This window comes from Cheilinus undulatus, linkage group 2 (assembly GCF_018320785.1).
Source record: "Cheilinus undulatus linkage group 2, ASM1832078v1, whole genome shotgun sequence".
NCBI classification, from domain to species: domain Eukaryota; kingdom Metazoa; phylum Chordata; class Actinopteri; order Labriformes; family Labridae; genus Cheilinus; species Cheilinus undulatus.
Window position 1 is genome coordinate 25,793,696 of NC_054866.1, and position 26,065 is coordinate 25,819,760.

At 37.9% G+C, this 26,065-nt stretch overlaps 1 protein-coding gene across 2 annotated transcripts in view; it reads left to right on the forward strand.

Moving 5' to 3' along the window:
* The window catches only part of fam168a (family with sequence similarity 168 member A), a 38,920-nt gene extending 26,855 nt beyond the window's left edge, over positions 1–12,065 (forward strand). For both annotated transcript variants that reach the window (XM_041805178.1, XM_041805189.1), the window contains 5 exons: positions 74–154; positions 5,446–5,591; positions 6,286–6,472; positions 6,712–6,838; positions 7,087–12,065. In XM_041805178.1, coding sequence (XP_041661112.1) covers positions 74–154; positions 5,446–5,591; positions 6,286–6,472; positions 6,712–6,824 — 527 coding nt within the window. In that variant the 3' untranslated portion in view covers positions 6,825–6,838; positions 7,087–12,065. The remainder of the gene's footprint in view (positions 1–73; positions 155–5,445; positions 5,592–6,285; positions 6,473–6,711; positions 6,839–7,086) is intronic.
* Positions 12,066–26,065: the final 14,000 nt, after the last annotated feature.

The following is a 26,065-nucleotide window of genomic DNA, read 5'->3' on the forward strand; positions in this document are numbered from 1 at the left end:
GGTCATCTCTGTGTGTTAAGCTCTGGTTTTAGATTTTTTTTTCCTCTCTCTTTTTTTCTGTGATGTCCTGCAGGCTATCCAGGAGGATATCCCGCCACGGCTCCCACCTACACACCCAACCTCTATCAAACAGGAAGTCCTGGGTATCCACCAGGTGAGCCCCAACACACACAGACAGACCATTTGATGACTGTTCTATCTATCAAAAGGTATTATCGTGGGAAAACGGCAGTCCCAATTTTTTAGAAGTTAATTAGTAGAATTTTTGTTGTTTTCCAGGAAAGAGAATCAGATAAATACGGCACAAAGATGGCTGAGAGTATAGAGGATCATTTGAATTTTAGTTCACAGAAGTAACACTGACAGACTGATTTATGCAGATGATTCAACATAATTACCTTTTATTTGCAACAAGACTGAAAAGATATGCTTCTTTCAGTCTGCTCTTTACTGAGTCGTTTCCTTTTGTTTTCTTTGTTTGCACTAGAAAAAAAAGAAATAAAATTTAAACAAAAGGAAAGTCTTGTACAGTAAAACGAAACGTCTCCAGCCCTGAAAATGGATAGAACAAATTTTTGCCTCCTATCAAATGAACACCTTAAAACCTACAGCACATTTTTTACACTTCATGACAACAAAAACAAGAGTAAAGCTTGATCACTGCAAACAATGTATGGCCCCTTTTTCACCGGTGTTAATGTCATCACAAAACTATGATTTAAGATTTTAGTCGACCACCTTTTTTTCCATGAGTAATATATTAGTGCTGGACTGTTGGACATTAAAAAAATCATGATATTTCTCCACTGTGCATATAATTTGTAAAAACATAAGGAGAGATTGGCCAGAGAGCAATCAGGTTATATCAGTATTTCTTCAGTAAATTTTAAAACAGTTAAAGTACTGATAGAGCATAAATATGAGTGATTTACATTGATTTTACAGTCTTGCTAATAAAAAAGCTTAAATAACCCTTATTTTAACCTCCGTCTGAAACGCTTCCTTTTCGCTGTTGTCTCTTTAACACCCCCCGCTCCACGGACATGCTTTCCTCCGATTGGCCGATTTTCCGGAGGCTGGCCGGCGGCAGGACTCAATGTTTTGTGCCCGCCCCCTCCAGTGTGGCTATCTTGCAATGCTAGTACTTGTAAACTTTGAATGAACCGGTCCGACTGAGTAAAATATGGTGAATTTTGATATACGTCCGTACATGTTAGACCCGGAGTCTGATCCTGATAGTTTGGCGAGAGAGGGGGGAAGAAAACCAGCAGCAGCGAAGGATAGAGCAGGACGTATCTGTTTGGTAAGTGTTTAATTACTGTGTTACTAATTGGCTAAAAGGCCTTGTGGGGGCGGTCTGTTCCGCTTTGCTGGCAGCACGGACGAACCAGTCAGGAGATCCTATTGCGATGACCTCATCAGTTCGCTACCCCCTCTTTAACGTGTTTAAAAAACATTTAACGCAATTTAATCATATGAGTAAGTTTGACCACAACTTCCTCCTGTAGTCCTCCAACGTGGATGTTTACATTCATGGGGTGAAAAGGTTAAGGTTAAGGCGGGTCAAATCCAGCCAGCAGTGATTAGTAAGAAGACAGACCCAGGTCTGCTTCACGGCAAATTTCGATTTAAAAAGCTGCCTAATGGAAGTCTGGATGAAACAAAAGTTGTGTGTACATACTGCGGTGATGAACTGTCTTTACACTGAAGTACAAGGAGTCTGAAGTACCACCCCCGGGCAAAGCACATCTTTGCTAATGTTAGCAAAGACGCTAACAACAACACGGGATCAAGCCATAACGTCAAGCTACACCGGCGCAGTCCGAGCTACATTTATTACACCAACAAGACACCACTAGACATCAGTCAGCAACTTCAGCTACCTCGGGGTAACAGCACACCTGATCATTCACTTAACAGCAGAAGTTATTTTGTACCTGATGTGTTTGTCTTCTGGGCTCGTTTGTAGTTTATAAATATTGCTCAGTGAATTAAGACACTCTGATTTACAAACAACAAATAGGTTTGAAACTCTAGTTTGTTTAATACTTCTTCATTTAAACACCATAATTGAACTAATTTAAACAAAAATGCAAGTAAATGGTAGTATTTTAAATGTTAATAATAATAATAATAATAATAATAATAATAATAATAATAATAATACATTTTTTAGTTAAAAGCACTTTCAAAGTGCTGTACATAAAGTTAAAATAATGAAAATAAACACTTGATAATAGAAAATCTAAAAATTACTAAAACTAATGAAATGCTGTAATAATCACAGCATAGTGATGTGATTAACTTGATTCATTTTTTAATCAATTGACAGCAATAATATATATATATGAATTTCTTTTTGCATTCTTTGTTTAAAATGTAATAGGTGTAAAAAATAAACTTTATTTATGAGGAACTTTTAAGGAATTTTAAGGAAGTTTAGTACCTGCTGTAGATCAAAAATACAGGAAATGGTTGGCAGAGGCAGACAACAATGTTTTAACAGTCTATAATAAAGGTAGATAGCTAAATTTGGGACATTGTTGTTGAATTAAATGAAAATGGCCACACATGAAGTTGTATACATTCCTTTTTGTTTGGGTCTTAAAGTAGTCTTAAAAGGTCTTTGAGTTTAAAATTGTGCAGTAACCTTTAATTTGTCCTGAACAATTTTGAGCAATATGTTAACCCCTGCTCACAATTAAATATTGTGCTAAATAAGTTTTGATGTTGAAAGGCAATTGAGATATCAGTGGTTTGAAATAAAAGTAAGTAAATGTTTAGGTTTAAGCTAGGAAGGCACATTTTTGTGAAGACATTGATGGTGAAGGAATGGGAAGCCAGCCAGCAACAGCTGCCAGAGGCCTTAAAGCAGCAGATATAGACTCTGCTGGGGTTCACAGTCTGCTCCCCGCAGCAGATGGAGAGAACAGTTGTCCCACTGTCTCCCAGATATGGTGTGTCTGTATAGATATAGATACTTTAGTAGGTGGGGTCTTGAACCCTTTGTCAGTCCAGTTTGATCTCTCTTCAGCTTATTTTCTTTTAACAGGAAATTCAGTCAATAAATACTAAAATTTTACTGTTTTAAATGAATTTGAGGTGTATTCAGTTGTCCAAATGACTCATGTTTAATATCCAGATTTATTTGTTGATAAGCATAAAGCAAGTTTTTATTGATTCAAAATAATCAAATACAAAGCAGGTACAAAGAAAGTTGCTTTTCTCTGTCAAACTCTTCATGGTATATCAGTGTGAGACATGGTCAGAAGTAATCGGTAAAGAGAGAATATATAAGAAAGAATGGGATTTTTTAACTGAAGAAAGGCTAAAAAGGCTAAATTACAAGTGCAAGTTCTTGGTAATAAAACTGAGGAGTTAAAATTTGTTGCAGTAAACAGTCAGTAATGTGTTATTTCAGTAGGATCTGTAAGTCATTCATTGCAGTTTAAGACTTAAAGGATGACTGACATTGTAGGTGTCTCCAGACTTCAAGGATTGGCTGACTGGAAACAAAACCATGAAGAAGAAAATGGTCCTTTTACATAATTCATTATAACATGAGTTCATGTCTCATAATTTCATTAAAGATGCTAACTTTGGAAGAATTTAGTCAATTATTAACTCAACAAGAGCATAATTTATACTAGCTATTGTTTCAGCAACAATGGTTACTTGTATTGTTTCCCATGCTCCTGAATTTTAAGTATCTTACCAAGGCAGGGTGGGTTTGTGGATTTTATCTGTGGTGCGTGTGAAGCCCCTCCCCCAGTTTGGGTTTTGTCTTTTGGAAGTCAAACAAAATCTCAGGTATGCTTTGGCAAAGCCCACCCAGCCTTGTTCCAACAAAAGACCTGAACCTAATTACTGAGGCTGTTGTTAAACTCTGCCGTGTTGATGTCTGTCTGCACATTTCTTTCTTTGCGTTCTCTGGTGCGTAATGTATGGTGAAATTGAAGTCCTGAGATTTGAAGTCGACCTCTGCACTAGGCAGCTGTGGTCTGATGAAAAATGTGTCTACGGTCAATGTCATTATTTCTCAAGATCACATAATAGACAAGATGTTTTCTATCAGCAGGGCCATTGTGTAATTGTCAGACACCATTGTCCTCTAATTCCTTGCATCCATGCTGGAGTGAAGAACATGTGTGAGAGCATGCACACATGCAGTTTAAGACGCACACAGTGGATCCAGCATCTCTTTGTTCCCTTGTCCTTGTGTGAGAGAAGCGCTTTCATAAGCTCAGCTGCAGCAACTAGCTTGTAGCATGTTTGACCTTCAGGCTCCTCCAAGTGGCTGTTCAGCGGTACTGCACCCCACTGAGTGGCAAGCACTCATGCATTTCTCTCAACCAGATGCCTTCGCTGTCCTACAGTAAACCTAGGGCTTTTTTAGGCTTGGTGGTGTAGTGTCAGGTGAACCATCATTTCACTAAAATACTGTAAAGGTTATTTCTTTGTTAATGAGGTAAATAGACTATTAAACTGTATACATTTTTTTTTTTAAAAAGGCCAATGCTTTCCATTTACACTGACAATGCACTGCTGCATTTCTCAATAAAGTAGTTGAAATTAAACGATAAAAATGATTTTATGTACAGGCTTTAAAGAATTGCCTTAAAGGCACACAGCCTTTGGCCGTATTGTTGTGAGAGCAGAGCCCAAATAAGGATGGCACCAGTCCCCCATCTGGTGGATTTTGTAGGCAATGCAAAAAAAAATAAAAAAAGAAACACTGGAAAGGTCTGCATCTGATATGACTGTTTTCGTTGGTTGTTTCTGTAATTATTCTCTTCAGTTATGAAAAATAACCCAATGCTCTTTATTACATCAGGAAAAAAGGGCAGGTGTCTTATTTTGTGTAGCAACAGTTCAAAACACCAAAGTAAATAATTATCTATCTTTTAAATCAGTAAAAGTAGCTTGAACTTTCTTTAGAAGGATGAAAGTATCAAATTTCAGGATTTATGAGAAGGAATCATCAGATCTTCAACTCATGACATATTTATTTTCAAAAGTGGATAATAACTCTTAAAAGATGCGTTGAACTATTTAATTGATTTGCTCACCAATCAGCTTAATCAAATTTGTCATTATGAGTAAAACATTTGAATTTAGTTCTGTTTTTAAATGGTGGCAACATGGTGATTAACACACTGGATCTTAACTTTAAGTTAATGCTGGTGTGAGCTATAAGTGTGAACATATCAATTTTCTTACAAGCTCCTAATGAGTTCTTCTGATGTAATGGGGCAGTTTTGTATTTACAGCATGTGCTACTGCCTCTCTAGGGGCTCAGACATCAATCATAAATCAGCAGATGTAAAAAAAAAAAAATACAAATCTCATCAATGGACCAATTGCTTTGTTGATTTTTCAAATGCAATGATTTTTTCTCTTAATTCTTCTTTCTTCCCCTGTTGTATTTCTTTTGATTTTTTTTAGGATATACCTCAGCAGGCACCCCATACAAAGTGCCCCCTACTCAGTCCAATGGAGCACCCCCACCATACACCCCAACCCCTACTCCATACCCGACAGCCATGTACCCTATCCGCAGTGCCTACCCTCAGCAGAACCTATACGCACAGGTAAATAGACATAATCTGCAGCCTGCTGCTAAGAAATGTTTATCACAATTTGCAAGTTTTAATCCAGGAGTGCCATTGCACTTAAACATGTCAATAAAATGTTCTTGTATTGTCTTATATTCTAGTTGGTTACACCCAATGGTCAATTTATGCAGAATGTTCAAGCAGATTTAATAATGCAACAAAAAATATCTTTTGTCTTTGCACAAGTTTAAAATTTCAACTCTCAGCTCATAATAGAAAAGTTTAAGAGAAACTCAGTCCCCTTTGATGTACATGTTATATTTAGCAGTGAAAGGCATGCACCATGTTCTTCACAACATGCTAGAAATAAAATGTTTGTTTTTTTTACCTTGTTAATCATTTTAATCAGATTTGTCAAGTATTATAAATGGATTGAATGGGATATTAAGTGTCAAATTCTTTCTATATTAAATCAATTGAATTTTTTTTTTTTTTTTAATGTGACCATTCCCCAGACTCAATTTTAGACAATTATATTGTCCTGTTGTAACTTGGTTATATTCATATTTTAAATGATTAAATTCAAATTTGAAAGAGAGGGGGTTATACAAGCAAGGGGCTATCAGTAAGCAGTATTGATCTGGCTTGTCTTTCAACTTCTCTAGTTTCTGCACTTAGCATGTAGCATTCCTTTAATCAAAGTGAACATTAACTGTGTCCATTCTTACAGGGAGCGTACTACACCCAGCCCGTGTATGCGGCTCAGCCACACGTGATCCATCACACCACAGTGGTGCAGCCTAACAGCATCCCCTCCACAGCCCTCTACCCGGCCCCTGTCCCCGTACCAGCTCCCCGCAACAATGGTATGGCTGCCATGGGGATGGTAGCCGGGACAACCATGGCCATGAGTGCAGGTAAGATCAGAAACAATGAGTCCAAAATGATCCAGTGGTTTTCTCTGGGCTGTATTCTGAGATTGTGCTTCACTGGATGTTGGGTTTTTTTGTTTACATGTTTAGTAGGGGGTAATGTGCATTGCAGGCTCAGGTCTATACATTAGCCAGCTAAAGCTTAAAAGGGGCTCTCCTGATGTCTGTTGAGCAGATGGATTCATAAGCAACTACAGCTCATTAATGTTGTTTACTTCCTGCAGGGACCCTGTTGACAACGCCCCAGCACCCCCAGATTGGAGGACACCCAGTTACTGTGCCAACCTACAGGCCCCAAGGGACACCTGGGTACAGCTACGTACCGCCTCACTGGTAGAGCCCACCCATCATGTGAGTGTGAACCCCCCTGCTGTTCGTTTGCTTTCTCTTTGAGACTCTCTTCACCACTCTAATTTTCTCTTCTCCATCTGTTTCTTCCTCCCCTCCCCACCCCTCCCCCCTTTTCATTCTCTTTTTTTGTTCTTCCGCCGTCTCTTGGACTTGAACAAACTGTGCCGCCACATTTCTTTTCCTCGGAGGCCCCATGGTTGGTCTTAAATCAATCGCCAATGTGTACCTCTGCTCTTCTTTCCCACCAGATCTGGAGTCCACCATCGTATGCAACTGCTCAAATCTTACATGGGCTCCCACTGGTTACCACGGGAACTCGGCACCTGTCTGCAAGAACAAAACTAAAGTGCAACAGCCACTTTACTATTATTGTTATTGTTATTATGCGACATTCTTTAACTTTTTTTTAAAGCTGCTTTTATTTTTTATTTTTACTCTGTTAATTTGCCAACCAGTCATGATCTTATTTTGTACTTTTTTTTTTCTTTTTTCTTTTTTTTTTTACATTTTATTTCCTCACTTTATTTTGCTGTGTCTGTCATCGGAACTCCAGAAGGACTCTTGACCAATCACGGGTGTCAGTCGCCTCCTGTTTCTGTGTTGTGCTGGTGTGTGTGGTCCTTCCTGCTGCTGCTGCTCAGTTGGCTGGAAAATATTTGGGCACTTACTTCTCATTCTCATCTTCAGCAGTTACTACAAAGACTTATTGACTTATGCTGCCAAATTTTCTAATGACTAGATATCAGCACAGGGTTTTAACTTAACAAGGATTTACTTTTTCTTCCTTTGCGTCATCCTTTCTTTGAACTGCTTTGTTTCATTTCCAGTTTAATCTCAGTCGTCTTCCAGCGCGTAGCTGTCCATCAGGCAGCAGTCGGTCAATCAAACCTGTTGCATCTCCCTATGAGTGCTACGTCGCTCTGAGCAGAGCACTTACTGACCATTACCCATCCTACTGTGTGTCCCACATTAGCATCGTAGCTACTACACACTAAGGAAACACCGCCTACTTCATGCTACATACTATGCAGGCTAGTATGTTGTGACACTATTGTAATCTTAACCTTAGAACAGGTCAATAAATTAAGAAAATTTGCAAGTATTTATAATCTGGTGGTTGTTCACACTATTTCTAACACATGAAAGCGCACACACACGCAGGGGCTCCTGTGGTGTGGCTAAACATCACTTAGTGGCACTTACTGTACTAAAAACAGCTATGCCGTTACTGATCAAGACACACAACATGGAATTGTAAGGGTTTGCATGGCAGACAGCAGAAAGGAGTTAAAAGGGATTGCATGAGGAGGAGACAAGGAGAACAGACAAGTAAAGAGGAGGATGAGGAGATCACATCTTAAGTAATTTTTCAAGGTACAAGACATTTGAGTTTGTGACAGCTCTGCACAAACACACTGCTTTATTTCGCACTATATGTATTGTACATTGATTTCTCACTGATGTGATTACATCGTCTCCTCCTCCTCCTTACCTCTTCTTTCTTTTAACCAAACACTCAGTGGATCGAAACCCACACTCTTTAGTAAATCGTTAATAATGGACCAGTCAATATGATAAATGATAGATGAATAGGATTCAATCCACTTGTCCATTCCATAGTGCTAAGAATTGAGTAGAGCAAACCATCATCATGGTTGTTGTGCATCACATTTAGATAGAGTCCAATCAGAGGCTGTGAAACTTTTACAACGTATCCATGCCATGGTAGAGCCAGAATTTGAGTCCAAACTGCACGGTTTTTGGACTTCTCCATTTAAATTGTAAAGCTAAAATGATAGCTCTCGATATAAATCTGAAAACATTTTCATAAATATTCCCAGAAGTGCAGAGCTGAGGTTATTGTGCCACTCTGTCACTTTGTTTTAAGCCAGTTTGTGCAGACGGAGAAGTCCAGTAGCTAAAAGGAAGTTTTTTACAGTTTAAGTCATTATTACAAAAACTACTTCCCCAATTTTGTCCACTGCTTTTTTTTTTTTGGCAAAAGTCACAAAATTACACATATCTGCTTTACCTTCAGCCTGTCAACATTATCCCTATTTAAAAAAGAATGCATTAGTCTTGATTCAATATGAACTGTCTTTAAAAGAAGATAACATTAGAGCCAATGAGACATGGACCATACACAGCCATTTTCTGTTGCCTTTTTATGCTTATACATGTTAAAAAAAGGCTTTTATGAACATGCAACCGGCTTCACAGCCACAGAATGATGATCTTAACACTACAACACAGTGAGTCATGGTGGCAGGGTTTCATATTTACAGTAGGTGAGGCCTGTGGTAATTTTCAGGAGTTACAAAAAAAAAGAAAAAACTACATAATGAATCTGTAGATGACAGATCAGTATAACAAAAAGCATTTACCGCGCAGGTATGTAGATGAAGTGGTTTGATAATGCAATAAAATAAGAGGGAATGCCTCCGACAGTAATTATTTTATCAGCGTTTTGAATTGATTTTTAAAAGAATGCATATTGTTGTAATCGCTAAGTATGGATTACTGGCTCTGTATGCAGCCTCCACTCAATAATTATTATACTTACTGCTAAGAAGAGTAGAACATATCATGGATTTGGGTATTGAATAACTTTGTGAGGAAATATTGCACAACATAAGACAAAAAAAACTTGATGACTATAATTTAATGCTAAGTAACAGGTACCTAGGCTTTGTAGTGCAGGTGAGAGGAAGAAGCAATTTATATTGTAATTAAGAATAAACAATAAGGTCGAGTGTTTGAGGTATTCTTAGTCCAGATGTTTGTACAATAGTAGGTAAATTCTCAATAAAATGTGACATTATTCTGTTGGATGAAAACCATCAGTTTTGAGCTTATTTTTAAACCTGACCTTGTATTTTAATAGACGTAACTTCAAAATTCAAAAGAAACTGAAAAATACAGAAATGGTTTTCTTCCAACAGCAGTTCTGTCACTCTTCATTAGGATTTATTTAACCAACCACTACTTTTGTCAGTATTTCTCAATTTAATCTCATGTTATTTTTTTCCTTCTTTCCCTCTGGTCAAATAAGCATAATGAGTATGCATAATATTCAGGTGTATTACACTATAGCATTGGATCTCTAAGTTTAAAAAATGCAGTATATTTATACAGCAAGTGGTACAGTAATGTATTTCTAGCTAAGCATGGTTGCATCAGTGTGGCAGCTACTGTTCGTGCTTTTTAATATTTTCTTTTACCTTGTCCTCTGCACCTCTGTCCTCTATGTTTGTCTCATTGAAGGGGAATTTAACACCAAGGGATGTTGATAAAAACAAGACTTGTGAAAATTCTCCTCACCATATTCCCACTTAGAGTAAAATGTTGCCTAAATTTACAGATATCAAGGAAGAAGAGAATTAATGACAGAACTGAAATGGATCTGTTTTGTTTTGTTTTTTTTTACTGAAAAGGTTCCCAGGCTATTTTGGCAGCCATCTTTGTGGTCCATTTCTTTTCTGAAGGTGCAAAGATGTATCGAATGATGTCCTGAAAACCCTCAGCCTCCACGTCGTTTTATTCTGTGCCATATTTCACCCAAAGCTGTTCAGTAAATATTAGTTTCTTTCCCTAAGTAACTGGTGAAATCTGAGTCCTTGTTACGTCTAGCTTCCTGTGATTCTGTGTTTTCCTATTGCTGTCCTATTTCTCACTTTGTTGTTAATGCATATTGCCTGTCTCACTTTTTATCTTTCTTACTGTATCCTCTGTGTTTATCCTTCTCCCTACAATCCCCTCAGAGGCCATTTTGCATCCCCATCACCATTAAACATTTAGTTCAAACACTTCTAAGGATGCAAGGTGTCACATATCCTCTCTTGCCCTGTTTTTGACCCCCTGCTCTCACTTTTTCATGGTTTTGCCCTTTCTGGTGCTTTCATTCAAACTTTTGCAACCCTCACCACTCCGAAAATTATCCTACAGTCTGTCAGTCATAATTAAAATCTGTAATTTAAAACAGTTCCCTCTTAAACACTAGATGTCGCTAGTGACAAAGTCTGACTTAACTGTGATTCAGTTTGAACCAGGGTGATAAATTAGTAATTTAGCAATGCCCTTTGCATTCAAGACTCACAATTGGGTTCTAATTTTGAGCACTGAAAAACTCTTGAGAAACATTTTTTCCAGATTGAATGTCCATCTAAAGGACAGCACAGTAAAAAAAACAAATATATATATATAGTGTTCGTTGTATTCTAACAAGGATTTGGTCCATTTTTATTGAATTTTCTCTTCTGGGCCAGGGACTAGTGCTCTTAAAAAAACATTGAAATGGGGCTCAGCAGAGAGACAGAACCTCTTGGGTTTTGGGGAGAGTCTGAGGTAAGACATGGTGGTGAAACTGCTTCCTGATTTCACATTCCTCTCTTTTATTTCAATGTGCACTTAAAATTAACAGTGGGAACACTCAAGTATGTGTAGAGGGGTAAATGCAAAGTTGTCTTAATCATGGGTCTGTCATCTGTTTTTTTTTTTTTTTTTAATCATCATTCATTCTGCCCTTTGTGACAGTGAAGGGTGTTTTTTAAAGGTGCATTAAACAGCTGTTTCTTTTACTCTATATTTAAACCTCATTTCAATCGTGAAATATTGACAAGATACATTCATAACACTTCCCCTCACTTCTACATCTTCCCTTTCTCTTCCTTTTTTGCCTTGCAGTTGCTAAGTCTTACTTTTTTCATGAGTATGAATTAAAACACTACTATCACAGTGAATAGTAGGCTCTTAAATGTCTTTGATGTTCTGCTGCAGCTTTTTAATTTCAAGTTGTCAGATATCTCTTAGCTTAATTTGACACTAAATGTGATGCAAAAAGTGGAAATTCCTTGTCTTCCAAAAAAGCATACTCGTATCCCTTTCCCCCCTGTGGATCGAGTATTAGGAACAACCCCATCTTTTGGAAGTTTTAGTTTGGTACCCAGTTTGCACATGCTATGGTATATCTGTTACCGTAAGGTTGTGTTTGAAACAGAAGCCCAACGTCTGTTCAGCGTTGAGAGAAGTGAATTGTATGTTAGCTATTTGGTCCAGAGTGATGGACCAGCGTCAGGCTTGTGATATGAAGTGTAAATCTGTTTTTAATTTTTGGGTTTTTTTATGTTTCTTTTTTTTTTTTTTTGTTGTTGAGGGTTTTTTTTAAAGATCAGTTAGTGATCTTAGTACTATAACTAAGCCAAGTTTGTAATTGTATATTTACTGTAAAATGTAGAACATTGAATAACTATTAAAATTTTCCTATAAAAGGAAATCTGTCTGTGTCACCTTTTTTCATTCATTTTATTTTCCTTGTAGGGTGTCCTTAAATAAACTTTGAAACAAGAAAGGAAAAGTGATGAATGATTTCTCAGCAAATGAGCAGAGAAGTGAGGATCAAAAGATCAAGCCTCACCCAGTTACACAGAACTCCGGACTCCTGTTAAAAGATGTGCGACTAATGCAATTCTGCATGTTTGTTAACAAAGCTTCACTTCTAGTGAATGAAAATGTATGTTTGTTAAAAAAAGAATAAGAATGTGTTTCTGTATTTAAAGGGGTAGTGAGGTTGACTGCTTCTGGAGTTATACCATCAATACTTGTCATATCATGAAAATAGGGTATAATTAAATAAATGGATACATGTCCTCTTTGGGAATTTTTGTAGGATTAGAGAGACAGTATCAACATTTTTTTATTTAAGTCTTATTTACATAAGACAGGCACTTTAGAGAAAGGCAGCATATATATTTAAAGTAAAAATTGACCATATATACTGCTAAAAACCCAAAGGAAACACATGATCATCACAATGTAAGGATATCAACCTGTCCAGTTAGGAAGCAGCACTGATTGTGAAACTGTTCACCTGCTGTTGTGCAAATGAGACAGGCAGCAGGTGGAAAGGAGAGGCAATTAGCAAGACAACCCCTAAAAAGGAATGGTTTTGCAGGTGGTGGCCACAGACCATTTCCCTCTCATCCTTTCTGGCTGATTTTTGTAGGCCACTAATGTGCATGTTTCTGCTTAAACTGTCACAAACAGACTCCATGAGGGTGGTAAGAGGGCCTGATGTCCACAAGTGGGGCCTGTGCTCATAGCCCAGCACCATAGAGCCTGATTGGCATTTGCCAGAGAACGCCAGAATTGGCAAATTCGCCATTGGCACCCTGTATTCTAAACAGGGGAGAGCAGGTTCCCACTTAGCACATGTGACAGACATGTGGGAGTGTGAAGACACCACGGAGAATGTTCTGCTGCCTGCAGCATCCTCCAGCATAACCTGTTTGGCGGTGGGTCAGTGATGGTCTGGAGAGGCATATCCTAAGAGGGCCCCACAGACCTCCATGTGCCAACCAGAGGTATCCTGACTGCCATTAGGTACCTGGATGAGATCCTCAGACCATTTGCTGATGCAGTGGGCCCTGGGTTCTGATGCATGACAATGTTCAATCTCATGTGGCTGGAGAGTGTCAGCAGTTCCTGTATGATGAAGGCATTGATGCTACAGGCTGGCCTGCCTGTTCCCCAGACCTAAATCCAATCAAGCACCTCTGGGACATCATGTCTCCAGGTGTTCCATCCACCGCCACCACATCGCACCACAGACTGTCCGGGTCCTGACTGATGCTCTGATCCAGGTCTGGGAGGAGATCCCTCATCAGACCATCCATTGTCTCATCAGGAGCATGACCAGATGTTGTAGGGAGGCCCTACACACTACTGAGCCTCACTTTGAGTTGTCTTGAAGAATTTCACAGAAGTTGGATAAGCTTGTGATCTGATTTTTCCACTTTAATTTTGAGTATGATTCTGAATCCAGTCCCCTATGGGTTAATGATTTTGGTTTCCATTGATGGTTCTTATGTTATTTTGTTCTCACACATTCCAGTATGTAATGAATAAAGATTTTCATCTGGAATATTTCATTCATTTAGATCTAGGATGTGTTATTTAAGTGTTACCTTTATTTTTTGAGCAGTGTACAAATGTACAGTGCTTAACAAATTTATTAGACCACCTGTCATATTTATCTCAAAGACCATCCAGCATCATGAAGTGCTTTAATGCGGACTCTCATTCCAGTGAGCTCTCCACGTTTTACCATTTTGAACAGGAATGAGGAATTTCAAACTGAATTCACCCAAATTTGAGCTGGCTCACTGGGCTTCTCTGAGAAGTCAGAAATGAATCAAGCATAACATTCAACCACTAAAACTCATTTTTCTGTTCAGGAATGCAGGTAAATAACTATAATTTGACATATTAATCAAGAAATATTCATGTGCTTTACTATTTTTTTCAGTTTTTTTGTAAATCAGTAAATTAGAAAATTCATTAAAATAATAATTCATTAAAAGCACTGAAAATATCATTTGGGTTAAAGAGCTTCTACATATTGGTGTATTAACCATTGCAGAAACATAAAAATGATTTTGGTAATCACCAATGCTGTTAATTTAGGGCAGCTGTGGCATAAACCTTACTTTGCTTAGGGTTAGGGTGGTCTAATAAATTTGTTAAGCACTGTATATATATGAACAGTTTAATTATAGAAACATGTTTGAGGAGGCTTCAAGGGGATCACTGAATGTAAACAGTAATTTTGGTATAAGGAAACTCTACGTGGCACCGTAACTCAGACACTTTTCTGTATTTATGGTTCTTAATCTTAGATCATAAAAAATGTAAGAAGAGAAGATGTGATTCACTTACATTTATAATCAAAAATTATTATAGGAAAAGTTAAGAGGAAATTGGACTGACAGGGTTTTGGAGAATAGCTTCAAAATTTAACAATGAAATGAATGCTGTAGCCAGGTATGACTGTTACAATACTTGTACTAAATCCTGATATTTTTCTATTGTGTTGAGAATTTATGGATATTTCCTTTAATTATACATTCCTCGATGTTTGTAGTCTTTGCCTCAGTTTGCCCTGTTTCGAAAAAAGGTTGATTTAAGGCCACAAACTTGACTTGTATCCAGTCAAAAAGAGGAACCAAAAATGGTTGTTTCCTGTGTGGCTGAAAGAAACGAACAGCACACAACACTTTTTCACTTCTCTTTGAATCCAACTCCAGACATCCTTCTAAGTTGTGAAATACCAGCTTCCACCCATCCAGCTGCACGCACTGTTGAACAAAGTCTGACACACCTCTTTTATGCACAATGCCCCGCCATACACATTTACACACTGCCTCACAACTTTAATCTCTATGATAACAGGGGTGATGCCGAGCTAATAGCTGGAACAATGCAAACAGAATATTAAGTGTGTTTTCACAGTGACAAACTGGCAGCAAATCTGTCAATAAAATTTGAAAGTAAACACATCATCATAATACCTGGTCTGTTACCGAAGTTCAATTTATATTTTTTTATTTGAAAGACAAACAGATAAAACCCTACACTATATTGTTTTGTCCACAGCAAGCAGGTAAGTAGTGTGTATTTGACCTTTCTTTTTATCCAAATCAACAAATGTCCCTGATGCCATTCTTATCACACCTCCTCTTTGCACTCTACTTTTCAAGTCACACAAAAACCCACACTTTAGTTACCAGAACTCTTGTTAAAGCCACAATGTGGTCCACAACCCATCCACTGAAGAGTTTTTATCATACTTTTCATTAAAGGACTGCACCAAAATTAAGTCTATGACTACTTACCACAATTAAAAAACATGAAACAAGACTTCTGTGGTCCATGGAGGAGCAAGAATGGTCCATCCTAAATTTAAGCAGTGCTAACCAAATTTAATGCATAACCAAAATATTCATCATAACTTATTACAGCAACTAATAAAAAATGACCTTATGGTTTGTTTCTAAATGAAAACTGCTCCTCTTCTCAAAGTGATGTTAGCCTTTATTTATTTTCCTGTTTTTTAATAGCAACATAACAGGCATGCCCTTTGCTCCTGCTAGTCCAGTAATGTAGCAGTGTTAGCCATACCAAGACAGGCACTAATGTTGGGAAGCCAAAAAGAAAGAAAGTAGTCGATTAGTTTATGAACTTGTTTTTTACAAGCTCCAAATGCTGGTTAGAGAAAGGCGATTTGCCTAATGTTAGCAATGAAGCCAGCGCTTACACACAGACACTGATAATAGAAAATCTTCTAGGTAGGGTTCCATTTAAAGGTGCCATATTTTACCCTTTTAAGACAAGTTTATATTGGTCTCAGAGGTCCCCGAGACATGCCTGTGAAGTTTGTTGCTGAAAAAAAGCACTCCAGTAATTAATTTTTGAATGTCTGAAAGCCCCTCTGTTTCAGCCCTTCTCAGAACGAGTTTCTGTGTCTGTGGCTTTAAATGTTAATGACCCGTTTGACCCCGCCTCTGACCACACCCCTTTCAGGAAATGGATGTGGCATTCCTGATGTTACAGACACTTTAATCCAAAGTTTAGGACCTGTCTGGGATTTGAACCATCAATCTTCCAGACTGTAGTCAGCAGGGTAACCCACTGAGCTAGCCAACCTCTCAGCCAGCAGCTGAGAGGATCAGTAGAGGAGAGTGGAACTTTCCTCCAGGTGGGGAGGGCCAGCCCATCCTGGGGTCAGGTGCTTACTCCCCATGTGTGGTCACTAGGGCAAAATCTGAGAATGGCTTTTTTCAGCACACAGTTTGGAAAGGTGGAGAAAGAGAGGGGGGAACGGAATGGATTTTTCTGGTACTTGAGGGGATTGTGGACAGGCCAGGGGCACATATTTTTGTTAGAAAAGCCTGAAAAAGTGATTTTTGCATAATATGTCCCCTTTAAGCAATTCAGGTTGGCTGCAGACTGTTCATCTCTGATGCCATATATCTCAGAACAGAAATACCTGCTGAAACATTTGAAATTTAATAAGATTACATTTCTTTTTAGGTTAAGGGTGAAAGTAACAGGATACCAAAAGTTCAAAACCTGACCTGCAAAACCTAATTACAAAACATTCAGTAAAGCCAAGTAAAAAAAAAGCTTGTGTGCCATAAAAACATTCTGATGCAGCAAGTGTAGCTCACTCTATTAGCTGCTTAGGCTACGTAGATAATGTAGCTATGTAGCTAACTTAGCAAATGTAGTAAAAGCTAAGCTCACAAAGCAGTTATGTTAACTATGTATCTACATTATCTATATAGCTTAGCTGAAGCTATGTTTGCTAAAGTTCCCTTTACTAAAGCTAACTTAGCTATAGATTAAAGAGCTATGTAGCTAACCTAGCTAATGTAGCTAAAGCTAAGCTTAAAAAGCAGCTATGTAGGCTACATATCTACATTTTCTGTGTAGCTAAGTCAGCTTTGGCTATGTTTGCTAAAGCTGACAGTTACAGCTAACTTAGTAATAGATAACAGAGCTATGTTTCTAATGGAGCTACGTAGCTAACAGAAAAAGCTAATTTGCTAATACAAATTTAGCTACACTAGCTTTTGAAGTAAAGTTAATTACATAGCTAGTATATATATATATATAGTAATATTTGCATTATGATTAATTTATGAATGGAACTGCCAGACTTTGTTTATGAATGAAGTTGAATTTAAAAAAAAATCTAATGCTGGAAATATATTGTACCACCTAATTACGGCACTTCATTTCTCAGAGCGATCACTGGTTTAAAGCCATTATAGGAGCCCAACGCTGAGCACTTTACTCCAGCCCAAAGCCACAGAGCTCTTGGTTAAAACTCTTTCATCATCTGAGGATGAAAAGCCTATCACAAAACATGTTCCAACATGAATGACAACAAATTGCTTCCTCTTTTTAATCTACTGTATTTCAGTCTCCTGCTTCGTTTTCACACATGGTCATGAAGGAATCCAGAAAGCATCAAACTGTTTTTGTCAATTTACAAAATTACTCATTTAAAAATGACTTTAGAAAAAGTCACTCTTCCTGCTCATGGTCCCTTTTACTTTTGTAGGTAAACTAGAGCCCCAGGATTAATCCTGGTCTTTTTGATCACCAGATATAGACTCCTCATTGGAGCTTTAATTTATACTACTTGTATCAATTATATTTTCTGACTTAAAAGTCAAAATACTGGACAGGATTAGAGAAACTGGTTGATTATGAGAGTGTACAACAGCAGAGTCCAGACATGTCAGAATGTAGTTAAACTAATGAACGCTGATGATAATGACCTCTGTGGCCGTAGGGCTCATCAGTGAGTAACTAATCATGTATCATCCTCTCTGCTGGGATCATACAGCAACACATGGCCTCATCAAGAGACTGAAACCCCTCTACAGTCCATACTCCAAAACAGGAAAGATACCCTAATGTTTGGATCTGCAAATTGGTTTCAGCATGTTGTTCTCCATCTGTTGAGCTTTTTCTTTGAACAAGTGTTTACACTTTAACCACAGATGTGCGTCAGCTGGCATTTCTTCAGAGCTGTATTGGCAGAAAATTCTGTCATTGGGCAAGAATTATTGTGTTATTACAAAAGACTGCTCTCTCTTTAGTCACAATAAATGTGTGCATAAAAACCCCTCTTTTTATAGTAATGGTGCACTGTTAAGAAACATAATAGGTCCATCTGCAAAGGTTTACTTCTCTTCTCAGTCATACTTGATATTAAACTCCTGGTGCTTTTAGCTAGTTACTATATGGATTAAATCAAAATTGATTCTTCTTCATGACTGACAAAAGACAACAAGACAATGACATGACTGATTACGTTGACGAGAGATGTCAGATGGAGTGATAGACAAAATGCTGCAGAAACAGCTGTTGTTTTTCATTTTACAAGGCAAAGATTCTTGATGAGTGATTTATTGGATTGTTAAAAGAAACCAAGAAGGCATTGTTTGAATCTCTTTGTACCCATGGACAAAACAAAATCAATACAGAGATCAGCCACATCACATTATCCCTTTAAAGTCTGATACCTCAAATAATAGCCAGAAAATTATATATATATATATATATATATATATATATATATTTTTTTTTTTTTTTTTTTTTTTTTTTTTTTTGGAAATGTGGAAATGAGATGTTTATTTAACTGAAATCCAGAAAAAGAAACAAGGCCATACAATTTCACATATACATTCTTTGTACCACATTTGATACATTAGGAATTGTTTGAAACTGATAATCCACTGGAGGGCATTTTTATCATTTATATGATTGTATACAAATTATAAAGTATTTTGATTAGATAGAGGTATCAAAAAAGTGCATATCAAATATGATATAATTGGCTTTAAAGGGTTATTCAGAGAGGCATCAGTCCAAAGTAAAAGTTCCTCATGGTAGAAATGGAAATCCACATTTAAGATCATTTTTAGTCCATCATTGAACCTGCATTATCTTGTTTTCCTGTAAGAATTATAGTGCTACAATTTTCCAAATTTCATATAGCAGATGCCTTTGTCCAAAGCTACACATATTTGAGAGCAATTACAACACAAGCTAGACAGGAGGAAACAACATCAGTAAGTGCCACATAGTGCTTCAATTCAGATCAGACACAAGTGCTGCCATGCAGTGCTAGAGGCAATGCACATTTTGTATAGAAGCAACAAGTCAACAGTAGAGTAGGGCAGCATGAGCCAACTACATTTGGGAAACTTATTCTACAGAGGAGAAGTGTCCAGCTAAGTGCATAGTGTTCCCAGAAGAGCTGGGTCTTTGGACTCTGTGGATCACATTAAAATTTGAGTACTGACAATGGGCAAGCACATATACATATTTTGGAAAATTAATTAATTGCTATTTTCTAATGTATCTAGGCTATAATAACACACTTCCATGATTTTTTTCAAAATATGATTTTTATTTTCATTTTTACACTCTGTATCCCCAGAGATACATTGTCTATTTAGGATATGAATTTAAAATGTTCCAATTTTTAAAAATTTCATTTTTTAGCTTTTAAAAAATATCAGACAATTAATTAGCTACTCTCTTTCAAATCTTGCACACAACTTTTTGAAAAAAGTTGGAAAAACCTGAACAATGATGATGATGATTCACATACAGTATGTATCGAGCGCTAGAAACAAGTCTGCAACAAGTCTATAAACAACAAGCTAACTAACATGTATACACAAACTACCTAATATATTTACACAAAACATCTTACTCCTGTTGTAACTGTAACATCTCCCCTCTGGAGCTTTTACACTAGCAACATCCTATCGGCAATGGAAGTTGTCAATCCTGTCAAATCTCATATCATCCATAGGCCAAGGGACTTTCGGCTGTTTGATTACTTTTGGTGGTGTGTTGTTTTCATTTTCTTTGGAGGGACGTCCCCTTTTCTGCTTTTCAGGTTAGATGACTCCTTTGGCAACATCCAACCTAAAGTCCTTCAGACACTGGTGTTTCTTACCAAGTGGGGATGTATCACGACAGTGGAGAAGCCAGGCATCATTGATAGCAATGTCAACCATCTGCCAAAATATGGCCAGGTACCATTGGTGGGACTTTGCTGGAGTGCGATACAGGGAAGTCATCATATCAGCCAAATTCACACCTCCCATGTGAGTGTTGTACTCAGCCATAATCTTCAGGCATGGCACACTTATCTTCTTCTTTTCCTCTTTCGAGTAGCGTCTCACTTGGCCAAGAGGGTTGACAGAAGCACAGGAGCTCACCAAGGTTTGCATCGTTGTCTACACAAAAGTCAAAACTGCCTCTTCCTCTTCAGAGGAGGTCTCAATCTTCTTCCAGCTTACAACCCTTCAAGCGGTTCTTTCAGATGGTACCCAAACTTCTGAGGCCCATGGACTCTTTCAGACGAGTTATCAGACTCAACGATGTGAAAAAGTTATCAAAGTAGACAACGCAGTCGGAGGGATTTCTGATTGTTCTTCACAGCTGCAGAACAACATTTCCACGCAACTTCAAACTTTTTGCCTGGAGTTTGAAGAGCACCATCAAATGTAGACTTCCCTGCGTAAACCATGAAGTCGTACACAAAGCCAGACACACCAGCTCGCACAAAGATCTTGAACCCCCATTTCTTGGGTTTGCTGGGTAGATACTGCTGAAGACTACCAGCTTTCTTGCCTTTGTAAGGACCCATCATTTCATCAGTTGAGAATTGGTTCTCACTCTCAATATCCATACACCTTCTCCTCATATGGTCAAGTATAGGCTTAGTTTCAGCAGGCAATCTTCACTGGTGTCAGAGATCATGAAAATGGAGCATGCTGGATCTCCTGAGAGGCATGACATCTGTTATTTTTTCATAGCGTGTATCTGTTGCCCAGTAGCTCTCCACAGCAGGCATTTTCACTACACCCATGATCAGCTTCATTCCAATGAATGCATTGATTTCAGAGGCATTGGTGTTGATGCTGCTTCCAGTGAGCTGACATGAATACAGGTTTGTCTGGTGAGCAATGACCTCAAAGATGTCCTCATCAAAGAATTTGAAAAAGTACTTTAGTAGAGTGGAGAGCTCATCTGGTGCAGTGAAGCAACTGTGTAGCAGTAGACTGGTGCTCAAATTCTTTATTTCTCCACCTATTTAAAAGGAAAAAAATAAATAAAAAAATATACACCCCTTCAACTCCTGCAACATCACTGGATCTTTCACATAACAATTTATAATACTGCTCTAATCAATACCTGAACATCCTTCCTCGCTTTCTCTGGTTTTTTCCCTCCTCTGCCTTATCAGTGGAGCTACCACTTAAATGGTCACTGCTGCTGCTGTAACCATCCTCACACTGGCCCTGTGTACACAATTCACCTTCTTCATCTTCTGTGCTAGTTTCCTCATCTGAATTGGATGAATCATCAGGTGGCAAAACTACAGATATCGCCACTCCTTTATTTGCAACTTAAAACATGCCCACAGAAATTCCCCGAAAATGTGTAAACTTCTGGTGAATTAATCAGTAATACACATTTAATAGTGAAACAAAGAGTATCAGTATTTCACAACTATATACTAACTATATATAGAGAGTATAGTCCTCAAAACACAAGTATATCTGAGAGTGAGTATTCATATTTTATACCCCTATCCGGACAATGTATCCCCCAGGATACAGACATTCAATGCCTGATTATCAAAGCTGTGTAAATGTAATTCATTATTTTTAAACAACAATACATAAAATTCTCCTTAAAGAACAATATTTTATTAAAGCAAGTCCTGCCGAAATATAATAAACATGAAAAATATCTGGACTTACCTCATGGCCTATGTCTTTGTCCATGTAGGCTGCCATTTTGGAATTTGATATAAATGGGTCAATGAAGTCCCATGACCTTGTACTTGACCCATCCCCCCTTAAGTTTTTCCCATAGTATGAAGTGCAGGTACTTAATGCCTCTCCCCCGACAGCCTGCCAGCTGTCTGTATCTCCCAGGATACAGAAGCCATTTAAGGGTGTGTACAGCAGTCACAGCACAACACTTACCATCATTTGTATATTCAGATGACTGGAACGAACACATATACATCCTTTTGAGGATTTATGGGGGAAATCACAACATCCTGTTGCAGACTGCTCTCCCAAACATGGATATTTTAAGCATGGTTACAGAAATGCATCATCACACATTAAGTTCTAGCATCAAGCATTTGTTCTCTGGTATTTGAAGTTGAAGTGACAGCCATGGAGAGAACCTGGAAAAACCAGATTTTAACTGGGCTGTAAAAACATTCCATCTCTCGGTGAAAGGAATCCTGAGGGCACTTATTGAGGGTGTGAAGAAAAGCAATAGACACGTGAGGAGTTTTGAAGTGAAAACTTAAATGAAGTTAAGAGTTATTATTAAACAGGGACGGCTCACTTTCACGAAAAATCGATACAGAAAAAAAAAAATCCAGCCAACTGTATTTGTCTATTCTGCATAACATCACCTATTTGACTGAAAAGTCTGGTAAATATTTATTTCAAGTTATTACTAGCAATTTTAAGCTTCTGTGCAGCACCTGCCCACATGGTTCAGTTCACTGGCCCGCACACATTGTTAACGCTTAAGTAAGGGTTAAATGATGACTCAAACTGATTAGTTATGATTTTGTCAGAATTTTGCACTGTTGTCTTATTGGCAGAAGGACAAAGAGAGCATTAATTCGGCTTAAATGGTCACAATTTGGAAAGTCACATACCTCTACAGAAGGCCTCACAACTTAAATGGCATATCAAAGCAAAAACCAAGCCATGAGGTCAAAGGGACTTTCTGCAGAGATCAGAGACAGGACTGTTGCAAGGCACGGATCTGAGGAAGATCTGAGGAAAAAAAAATCTGTCGCACTGAAGGTTCTTAAGAGCACAGTGGCCTCCATCAATCTCAAATGGAAGAAGCTTGGCACAACCAGGACTCCTCCAAGAGCTGGTCGCCCAGCCAAACTGAGCAATAGGGGAAGAAGGGCCTTAGTAAGAGAGGTGACCAAGAACCCAATGGTCACTCTGACTGAGCTCCAGAGATCCTGTGTGGAGATGGAACCAAGTTCCAGAAGTACAACCATCACTGAAAAAAATCCACGTGAAAGCCAAGCAGGCTTTCATGTGTTTTACACTGAGGAGAAGCTCCCGTTCAGCCTCTCTGACATAAGCTAAGATCAGTGCAGGGCTGTAGCACCAGGCTGCAGCATATCAAAATTGAGAAACGTGAAGTACTTTCTAATTGACCTGCATGTTTTTTTAGGCTGTCTGGCAGTCCAGGCTATTCTTGTAAAGGCATTAACTCAGACAATAAGCGAGCTTTGAGGATTGTTTTCTTCAAACATGGCACAAATGTCCACTCTGACTCAAGGATGATCTGATTAGATTTTGGTTGTCAGATGTCAAGCTCAGTGGTCCTCATGTTCATCCCTTTCTAATTCACATGATATCTCCAGGACACTGAGGGATTTTCTGCAAGCTTTGCATAAATATCTAGTCTGACTCCAGGATTAACTGAATATATTTAAAGCAATGTCAAACTCAAAAACCATCTGGCCCTTCACCTCACTTCACCACTGCACTTTCACTGTCCAGGAACTGTGTACCTCAGCGAAGCAAACAGCTGCCAGGCAGTGGTTTAATTTTATTTAAAGGGTAGAATATAGACAAATACAAATAGTAAGATGTTTAATTTATCCGTCTGTGTGTAAAGCACTTTGTGCTACATTTGTATGAAAAGTGCTACATAAACAAAGTTTGATTTATTGATTGATTGATTGATGTGACATACTGCCGTGCAATGATAGTTGGCTGGTTTTGCTTTGAACTGTGGCAATAAATTTCCACAGCATTTCCACTCTACAGCTCAAAGGAAGCAGTACCTGAGCACACATTATATGACTAAACGCTTCTTAAACAGAAATGGGTTTGACGGCATCATTTTCATTTTTCAGATGCTTCTGTACTATCGCAGAAGCTGTACAAAGAAGGGTGTAGGCCAAAAAGATGCCAGACAGGCTCTTATGATACCCCATTTTGTTACGAAACGTTCTGATTAAGCTTTGGGCAACATGTTTGTGAAGAGGGGAAATGAACTCCACTTCCCTGTCTGCACATGCCTTTATTTCAACATGACAAATGAGCTCACTCAGAATAAAGAGGTCTGCTGGATGACTGCTAAGACTTTTAATCTCCTAAGTGGCCTTGACTCTCTTTCATAAATTAATATTCTCTCTGAGCGGTTTAAAGACAGATTTATCCCTCGGTCCTCACTCCCTGATGTCAATGTTTGCATCAGCTCACACGTGGCCCTTAGATTTTGGGGGTCATTTGTATTAAGTCATCAAGTTTGTTGTGAGCATGTTATTTCAATTCTGCAACAACAACTTTGTCATCTTGTGTGGTCGAGGCTAATGAACCCCACTGTTAGAAGCAAAAGCAGCTCACAGATACACATCATTTACTCCTTTTTTCCCAGCAGCTTATACTTGTGAATACTTGAGTTTGCTTGAATACATCCTCATAAACTGTCTCATTTATTATCTTATCCTTTTTTGAATGCAGACAAATTAAGGTTTCCTTATTTGTTTGTGATACGCCTTAGATTTGGTTTCTTCAAATTCCTTCACACACAAACACTGAGTCTTTAAGATAACCATTGATCTGCTGAGTTGCTGGCAACAATAGTTTTATGCTTTCATGAGATAACTGCAGTGTGACAGTATGTGACTCAAGCTGCAAATAGTCAATTATTTTTCAAGTCAGAAAAAAACCTCTAAAACTTTATTCACATATGCTTTGATCTAAAAAAGAAAACGTGTAGCCTTAGCTAGTATTAGGCTATACAAACTAATAATTTTCTGTCCCTTATTCAGCAGCTACAAGAAGTATTCTTAAGTTACTTATCCGCAATGTATAAGTGATATATATTAAATTAATCTGTAAATAATGAAGATATGTTAAAGAATAACCAGTTATCTTAGCTTCTGATATGTAAACGTTTGTAATGGATAACTAGACCAAAAAAGATTGATTTATTGTGAATAACCAGACCTACAAATTCATTTTCACGTGACACACACAGAAAGTTGACACATTTGGTAATAACTCAATTCCCACAACCCTGACGACAAAAATAAGGGGAAGTAATGTGAAACAATTTCTCACTTAATGACAGAGATATGATACACTTGTGGTATCCTTCAGACCTCTTGAATTCAAGATAAGATCCCAAACACAATCTTCACCTGGTTATCGTGTCATAAGAATAGCATATGGCCACAAAACAAGTCACTGTTTTCCAGTCATTAAACTGATAAGGGTACTTGAAATAGACACATATCAGTAAATAAAGATGCAGCTTGATTGCTTCATCTGTAGCCACTGTCCAACCTAAAGACATAATTAGCACTAAAGTGAAATGTTTATTATTCTAACAGGCACAAAAAACTATTGTCAGACTATAACTGCAGTTTCACAAGTTTGTGTCCCTGCTTTCCATCTTATCAAATACAGCCATATATTCTGATAAATAACCGGACGCTGAGCAGGAAACGGCAATGTTGACGAGTCAAACAAGAGTACATTAAAAGTCTCATAAAATCCCAACCTGATAAGATTCAGTGAAAAAAATCTGCCTGAGTGATGTTTTTTCAGACGCTACTTATAATGTGAACTGCAAAACATACGCATAAGTCACAAGAAGCTCTTCCTTTGGGAAATAAGAATTATAAAGGGGGAGAGCAATAGATGTGTATGGCCCCCGTGTGTTTATCAGCCACTGCATACATTAAAAGGGTGAGTGGACTTAATAAGCTCAATAATATTTATATCGTAGGTATCCCTGTTAATTTTTTTTTTAAGTTCAACCAAAACCATGACAAGGTTT